This window comes from Bidens hawaiensis, unplaced genomic scaffold, assembly GCF_021521415.1.
Source record: "Bidens hawaiensis isolate Kalapana, Puna unplaced genomic scaffold, B.hawaiensis_p1.1 tig00004242_1, whole genome shotgun sequence".
NCBI classification, from domain to species: Eukaryota; Viridiplantae; Streptophyta; class Magnoliopsida; order Asterales; family Asteraceae; genus Bidens; species Bidens hawaiensis.
In genome coordinates, this window is record NW_027491253.1 from 827,913 (window position 1) to 837,312 (window position 9,400).

The 9,400-nt window shown below is 33.9% G+C and overlaps 1 protein-coding gene across 1 annotated transcript; it reads left to right on the top strand.

Moving 5' to 3' along the window:
* The first annotated feature begins 3,033 nt into the window (after window positions 1–3,033).
* On the top strand, window positions 3,034–5,650 carry LOC143625794 (tropinone reductase-like 3). The gene is made up of 6 exons (XM_077096038.1): window positions 3,034–3,172; window positions 3,916–4,032; window positions 4,754–4,888; window positions 4,974–5,099; window positions 5,193–5,294; window positions 5,378–5,650. The coding sequence occupies exons 1-6, from the start codon at window positions 3,035–3,037 to the stop codon at window positions 5,525–5,527; spliced, it is 768 nt and encodes a 255-aa protein (XP_076952153.1). The 5' UTR covers window position 3,034; the 3' UTR covers window positions 5,528–5,650.
* The last annotated feature ends 3,750 nt before the right edge of the window (window positions 5,651–9,400 follow it).

The following is a 9,400-nucleotide window of genomic DNA, read 5'->3' on the forward strand; positions in this document are numbered from 1 at the left end:
TCGTCTATGGTTTAGTGAAAACAAACTAATTCTAAAATCAAGTGTTTCATAAATAAAAGTCCACACTGAATACCGCATAATAGTTAGACCAATGTTACATAAAAAAACGTTTATCTTGATATTGCATAGAAGAGATATATGTGAGTCGTAAGATGAAAATATCAACAATACATTTAATTATGTTATGCAATTAAAATATACTAAGATGTAAAATCTTTTAGTTTATACAGAATTCACTTCCTAAAATAAGTACCACGTTTTTTTCACATTAAAGAAAATAAATAACTAAATAATATGATTATTTATTAACTGTAATTATTTGAACACAATAAAACATGTTATCATAAAAGAATTTAATAATTATGTAAATATTTAGCCAATTTGAGAGGTATGGTTAGTTAAATTATTTTATTTATTGAAATCATATCAAATAGTTAAACGTAATGTTGGAACTTATATAATTACCATATTAATTAATATGTGATATTAATTCTTAAAAGAAAAACGTATTCTCTAAGAGAAAAAATAAAACCCATATGCATATCAAACACCGAAATCCTATTTGAGTTTATCTCCTCATTAATAAAAAATAAATAAAAATCTTATCATAAAATACTAAAATCTTTAAATAATCTTTCATCTTACTACACATATAGTATAAATTACTATTTCTCTTAGCTGTATGGTTAATAAATCATAAATTAAAATAAAATAATTAATATAGGGATGTAATACGACGGGATGAAAGAATTTAAACGAAAAGCATATATACTGGCCACAAATTCCCAATTAAAAGCTTAGATCCATTATTATACGAACAAATCAAATTCGTAATCATAATATTACTTATTGAAATATTAAATATGAACCAATTTAACCCAAAATTTTATAAATCACAATAGGGCTTATGTTTGAGAGAATAAATAACAACTAAAGTTAACTAGTAGACAATACTTACCTCATGAGATGATGTGATTCGATTCCAAAAGCAACTCGTGCTGATAACGTGTTGTGAAACCAGTATGAGAAAGAGATGCAGGGAGAAAGAGAGAGATTTCATTAATTAGGTGTAGCATACAATAAGATACAATATAATATTATATAAAGATAGGAAAACTTGGAGAAGAAGCCAAATCTATTTTAGGTGTTGATAACCATAATAATTCTTATTCATAACAATTACATATATTTTGATTTTTATATAATAGCTCATGTTATTTAACTTTTTTAAAAAATCTGAAAACACGGCACTATTTAGTTTTTTTTCATTTTGAAATAAGTTTCATTAAAAACGCATTACTTTTTAAATATGTATTTTTTTAATATGAGCTTGTATATAAAATTTTGTTTTGTTAAATTTTATTAAAAGCAACATACATTTAAGTATGTTTGATGAACTTAACTTTTTTCTAATAATTTTTTTGTACTTAAAATAATATTGTTTGAAAAAATGAACATTTTTGTTATTTATAAAAATTTTTAAATAGTAAATTAAAACATAAATAAGATATATGTAATAAAAAAATGGTTTTGGGTTAGATTGCAAATGAAAGTGAAAAGTTTGATTAGGTTGGGTTGTTTAGGTAGAAGAGAAATAAATTAGTTTTTTTTTAATTAAAAATCGGAATAGATTGGGTTATGAATACAATTAGTCTTATATTTACTTTTGTCTTTGTAAATGTTAGCATGCTAGTTTGACATGCCACATTGTGACACATTGAGTGATAAGAAATCAAGTCCATCCCGTCAAATGTTACCATAAGATTGTATGTTATGGTGAGGGGCATTGAAGCCCCTCCACAGTGCTACGTCATCTTCTCGTAAAAGGCCGGGGCATCGAAGCCCGTTCCGCTATGGTTTAATACCCCTTGGGCGCCCTAATATATATATATATATATATATATATATATATGTATGTGAGAGAGGAGAGAGAGAGCTCTACAATGGCGCCGGTCGTCCTCATGCCCGCGCCCCTCTCCTTCAGCGCCCCTTTTCCCCTCCTTCGGCCCCCATATCGGGCAGTCTAAGAGGGCAAGGGGGTACATAGTGAAGCCAGGAAAAATATAAGAAACAAAGAGTACCAAGTGAGAATAACCACCCCGGTTTTTCCATTCCAAATTTCACCAAAAAGGAGAACAATTCCTGATTTCATTTTTCTAACTTTTTATCCATTTAAGAATGGTCACATTACCTTTAAAAATTAATAAATAATATTTTATCCCTATAAACATGACTCAATTTAATATAACTTTTCAAACAATTCTACTCTCTTAACTCTATATTCTATATAAATATATAAACGTTCAATACAAATTTTCAATGGATTTCAATTCAACATAATTTCCAACCATGAATCCAAACTACCTCGCGAACCAAAACAACAATGTTAACCGAGTGAGCTTACACAATGATTCACGTGAATCGTGGATGATCGAGGTAGCAACGTTGGTGATGTTGTGGGTCGATACCATCAATGCTCCAATTACTGGTCACATTCTTCTATCATGGCTATACATTTGTGACAATTTTCATAGATCAGAAATCGGCAAAATGGATGCCGATCCGCCACAAAGCCGAGAAGTTTAACATGATCTGTTGACTTACCATAATGAACCGACCTATTGTCACGACCGAAAAAACAAGTTATGAAATAATGAACTAATAAATCTAAAATCCGCTCAATAAACACCTCCGCTCTATTCGGTTTGAAACCGAACCAAAGTAGAATTTTGTTTGGGTTCAGTTTGACAACTTTAATTATTTTGGGGTCTGGGTTTCCGAATTTGAGAAACAAATAGGTCCAAAAGTATTACTGTTATGTTAGTACCAACGTTTATCATAATGTTGTAGGAAGGTGTTGAATAAGAAAGAAATTAAGTGGTCCGTTGTTGAACAAAGAAAGAAACTTGTTACACGTCGTCATCATGATTATTGAAACGTGGGTCCCTTGTATGTATACTTCTCAATAATCGTCTTTCCCAATGTACTCATCCAATTAGTTGATTACAAGCCCTAATTGGACCAGCAACTAACAATGGAGAAATCGAAGATCGGTAGACGATTTGAAGGCAAAGTTGCGATTGTTACAGCTTCAACTCAAGGTATCGGTTTCAGTATTGCTCGCCGCCTCGGTTTAGAAGGCGCCTCCGTCGTAATCTCCTCTCGCCGACAGGTTCTTTCTCCAAATTCACTCGTAACATAAATTGAAGCTCAATTGCTTGTTTCTATTCAGAAAACACTAAATTAGGGTTACGTCTTCACTTCATTTCTGTCTCTAGAACGTGATTCTCATCTGTTTCTTTTGCTTGCGTTTTTATACGAATTGAAATTAGGGGTGTAAGCTCGATTAGGCTCGAGCTTGACTCGTTTTGACTTATATCGTCAGTTGTTTTTTCAAGCTCAACCGGCCGGTTTATTATTCATTCATTAGTTAGTTAATATTATAAATTTATAATATGCACTTTTAATTATTTTTTATATATTTTGAGAAAAACCTTAAACGCACTAAGCTCAAATCAAGCTCGTGTGCCGTACCTTAAACAAACCAAACCATATTTTGAGCTTGAGCTCTGCTATGCAGTGTGAAACTAATACATAGAGGTTCGAAAGAGTTAAAAACTTCAAAATACACTAGTCTCGTTAAGGATTGACGAGCCTATACGGTCTTCTCATACGATAAGGGTCGTCTCGTTTTGAGCAGCACGGCAGCGGCTCTGATTGCTTGTACCTTGGTTGAAATGAAGCTCAATTGTTTGTTTCTGATTTGAAAACACAAATTTAGGGTTACATGTTCATTTAGTTTGTTTGTTTTTCTGAATGTGAATGGAATGTAATTCTGTTCTGTTTCTTTGTTTGCTTGTTTATACGAGTTGAAACGATCAAATTGATGTTGAAGATGAAATTATTTTGTTTTAGGGAAATGTTGACGAGGCAGTGGAGAAGCTTAAGGAAGAAGGAATTGAAGTGTTTGGATTGGTATGCCATGTTTCTAATGCACAACAGAGGAAGAATCTCATTGAGCAGACTGTTCAGGTGAGGATGTACTTTGATCTGTATGTTTAGTGTTCTTACGAGGTTTGCTAAATTTGGTGAAGAAATATGTGTTGTTTTCAGCTTTTTAAACGAGTTCATGTGTGTTTCATGATATGATGTATCCCTGGTTTCATTTTTCCATTTGATTATGATCATAGGATTTCCGTAATTATCTACATGTTTCAAATGATATTGAATTTAGGGGTTTGGATCTAGTCTAAACCGGTTCGGGTCGGTTTCAGGTTGATTCGCGACCACGTTTAGCTTAACAGGTTGTGTTTGTGTCATCTAATGGGTCTGCAGTTGACCTGTTTAACCCTTTTATTTATATTAACTTTTAAATAATGTGATTTTGTTTGTTGCTTAAACTAAATGAGTTTTGTGTCGAACTTTTAAAGATAAAAGAGAAATAAGCATCAGGTTTTACGGTTTAGATGTAATTATTTTTTTATATATTTGTATTTTTTGGTCTAAATTAATAGTTCTACAGTATTAATATGAAAAATTAGAATAATTTGTTTTGGTTTAAGCGGTGCGTTTCGTGTCATTCTGTGAAAACTGATGTTGCGTTCGGGTTTATGACACGATTTTGTGTTCGTTTCGTGTTCAGGTTTGACATGTCAATCCATGACCACGACCCGTTTAACACCCTACTTGAGTGTGCCAATAACTTGTTGGTTATGGTTGATCGTGTAGCTTTCTTCTTTGTCTATTGTTGCAGAAATACGGGAAAATAGATGTAGTAGTGTCAAATGCTGCTGCTAATCCCTCAGTTGATCCGATTCTCAAAATGCAAGAATCTTCACTTGACAAGCTTTGGGAGATCAATGTTAAAACCTCTATACTGCTTCTTCAGGTAAGCCTTGTTAGTATTATTAAATATTAATCTTTAAAATCAAGAAAAATGAGTCAGTAATCTTGCAGTCTGGATTTTTAAACAGGATGCATCCCCGCACTTGTCAAAAGGTTCATCAATCGTTTTCATTTCCTCTATCAGCGCTTTCCAACCTCCAGCTAGCTTGGCGATGTATGGTGTCACGAAGACTGCTCTTCTCGGTCTTACCAAGGTACCAATGCATGCTATTTACCATCTACCATAATAAATCAAGTCAAAAACTAAAATAAATAATTTATTTTATTTTATTTTGGTGCTCGTTTAGGCTCTTGCAACCGAGTTGGCCCCACATACTCGTGTGAACTGTGTCGCTCCTGGATTTGTACCTACACACTTTGCTTCATACATTACCAACAACAAGACCATGGTAAGTGTCTTTGTTCCTTGAATAATATACTTGCAAAAATTTCATGTTTGAACTTTAACAAAATGTCTAAAATACTCTTGTAGAGGAAGTCTCTGGAAGAACAGACGTCGCTCAAAAGGCTTGGGACGACAGAAGACATGGCCGCAGCCACCGCCTTCTTGGCTTCTGATGATGCTTCGTATATAACCGGTGAGACAATTGTGGTTGCCGGAGGAGCATCTTCAAGGTTATAAATGTCTTTTGTGTCACTTTAGAGTCGCTTTTGACTTCAAAGTCCGAAGATTTTAATTTCTCGTGGTTGTTTTTACTAGGGCTTCTCCTGGCTTCTATTCTGCATAAAGCAGTACTGAATAATTATCGTTAATTGACATTTCTACTTATAATCCATAATATATATACCATCGCTTTAATAGTTATGGATCTATGCTAATTGGTTGTTTGTATTAGGGCTTCTCGTCGGCTTCTATTCTACATAAACAATACTGAATAAATGGTCGCTTATTGACATTTTTTTACCTATAATTTCTACTAATTGGTTGTTTGTATCCGGGATTAAGGTTTAGGTAGTGTTTGGTATGCAGGAATGACAGTGGAAATGGAATGATTCATAACGTAGGAATGGAAAAAGTGGTGTTTGGTTGCTTAATGGAATTGAATTTTTCATTACACATGGAATCCCATTCTATCAAAACCATTCCTTCCCACACCCTTCTTTTTTTTCATTCCATTCCTCCTTCACCATACTTTCTCAACAACACCACCACCTAACAATGACCACCACCACTATCATTGCTGCTGCCACTACCTGACGGCCACCGTCGTCGTTACCACCACCTTTGTTACCACCGCCGCCTCATCGCCGCCACCATTGTTGCCGCCCTACCATCACCATCACTACCAATGCTACCACCGCTTGACCACCGCCACCGACACCCCCACCATCACCACAACCACCACCGTCGCCACCGACACCACCATTTTCGTCGCCGGAGCTACCACCATCGCCATTGAGGGGGGTTTTCTTTTTGTAAAAAAATATATTTTTAGATAGGAGTGTCTTTATTATTTTTATTTCATTCCTACAATTTTTTTTGGATACCAAACAACATAAAATAATAATTCATTTCATTTCCATAGTTAACCAAACAAGACAAAGGAATCATAATGATTCATTTAACTCCCTTGTCCATTCCATTCCTTCTCCCATTTCATTCCCTTTCATTCCATTACTTCCAACCAAACATACCCTTAGAGTTTCTCTGAGTTTCTGTTTGGCATAGCCAATATTGAATAAAATATTGTGTATTGACATTTTTACTAATACTCTCTATACCATCACTCTAATACTTATGGATGTATGCTACGGACTAGTTTTACCACAAATATGGACATTTAAGACACCACCATCTGCCAAGCATACAGCTTAGAAAATATATGCCAGTATTTAACCAACGCAATGGACATAGAAGCTTCATAATACTTCAATTGTAAATTCTCAAAATTTCAAAATGTGTGTAACAAAATGATGTATATTATTATAATGTAACCACTGATCTTGTTATTTAATAATGGTTAGAAATGATGTTATTACGTGCTACATATGGTTAACGTCAAAATAAGAAAGAAAAGAAAAAGAAAAAAGAAAAGTGTTACCAGTCGATTTTGTAAAAAAGAAAAAACTAAGTGTAAAATTCATGACAATCTTAGAATAAACTGATTTGGGCTTGAAATAGGTTAAAATGTATAGTGCAAAATTTTATGAAATTTATGATAAACTTAGGAAGAACTTTTACTTGATTCCTAACCTAAGAAGACTTAAAGAACTGATTTGGGGCTAAAACATGGATTTACTGATTTGGGGCTAAAACATGGATTTACTGATATGGGCTTGAAATGCGTTTTAGACCTTGTGTTGGTAAATTAAGATAAAAGAATAAAAATAAAAATAAAAATACTATTTTGAATGATAAGTAATAAGCTATTTTTGGCTAGGCTTCCCCTTTTTGTGTAATAAGGATACCCTCTAAAAAGTACTAAGGCTATGCGGTATACACCATACACCAATAGGCAACCCCTACTGGTTGACGTGGAAGCTGACATGGCACCCCTCATGCGAGTGCTCTCACTAGAACACCGTCCCGTCCAAGAATGGTTCACGCGTGAACTGAGGGGAATGACCATGGTCATTCGGGTCATTCACCAAATGGTGGTGGGGCCAACCTATTTAATTGCTTCATTTCCTTTAAAAAAATATAATTTAATAAAAAAAGATAGAAAATGGATAATGAGGAAAATGATGTATATTCTTGGTTGAAGGGTGATGTTGAATGATGGGGCGGGGCGGGGGGGCTGACATGACAAAGACGTGGCGAATGAGGGGAATGATTTTGAGCCTTAGCCTAAGATGATGAGTACTTCCTGGATTTACATGCAGAACCTTTAAGTGTTTAAAAGACTTTGTTTTTACTACTGTGACAGCAATTTACCCGGGATACCTAATAAGATGATTAATTGTGGATTTTGAAATTGTTTGCCACTTTGGTCAAAGATATCATACACGTTCAAACACTTTCGTAATATATGTTGAACCCTAACTATTGGGCGTTTGGTACCCATTGTGCGACTCTGAAGTTCCATTTTCAACTTCTTTAAAAAAGTCATTCTTTAAACTTATACATTCTAAATTAATATGGTTGTACACATAATTCTAACAATATTTTCAACAGTATTAGCACTTCAAACTATTGAAAGTTAATTCATGGCATTTAATTTTGACCCATTAACAGCATATATATTAGCAACTTCTTGTGGAAACTTGCATGTGACTCTCATTAAATCATTCACTAGTGTTTTATAACATTAAACTCGAATCATCATTCGACCATCCGATTCATATTCAACCTTTGTCACATTATAACCTTAGTGACTCTTATCAACGATCACATACACAGCCTTGTGAATCATGTTTACAACGTGGGTCACATGCAACCATGCCTTAGTCTTTTAGGGATTTTAAGTCAATGTTTATTCAAACCTCATCTTTTGTTCTATCATCATTTTAACACATAAGTATTTTAGTCAAAATTCAACACTTTAGTAACACATGATAATATTTAACTATTATTACTACATATAACTTCATAAACTGGAGTATGAAAATTACTCACAAATGACAAATCTTGAAAATTCTTTTGCACCAAGGTTGACAGTTTTCATCAAACTTGCAAGATTTTACTTTTGCACCAAGGTTGACAGTTTTCATCAAATGACAACTTTTATGTATAGCATTATTAATATAGATTACTGTAGTTATTTAATACAGCTACAATCTTATCGCATCATATATTAAAATTAGGATAGGATGTCACAAACCCCCTTTAAATAATTGCGATGTTACACATAACCCCCTCTTTTTTTGTTAAAAGAGGGTTTTGTCCTTAAAACATAGTTATGTACCAAATATGTAGGCATAGAACTCCATAATTTTGTCTTCCGACTCCCAAGTAGGTTCCGGTCCCTTTTGATGCTTCCATTGTACCTTAGTTTGATTAACCACCTTATTTCGAAGTTTTTTGACCTTACGCTCGAGAATGTCTATAGGCTTCTCAAACAGAGTTGAGCTTGTCATTTGTTTCTATAATTAATCATCTAAACTCTTGCGTAAATGGGATACATGAAAAGTGTTGTGGATTTCGTTTAATTGTTTTGGAATCTCAAATCGGTATTCAACTTAGTTCCTGCATTTGCGTAACCAAATATCACCGATCCAAGGGGACACATTCAACATTACTAAATCCCCAACTTTAACCTTTTATCCGTATCAGTCGTGAGCAACCTTTAAACGAGCTTTATTTTGGTCGATCAATAGCTTTGACAACTTTAGTTCTTTCTGACCAACCACTCCCAAACACAATGGAGTTCGAATTTTTTCTACCAAAGAGCATTTCAAAAGGTGGCATCCTAATGTTTAAGTGGTAACTATTATTGTTTGAAAATTCCACCAGCTAATTAACAGTTTAATATCCATGATGTCTTGGAACTCTCTCCTAAGGTGTGAGGTGGATTGAGTGTCTCTGTCCAATACAACAAATACCGGCACACCATGA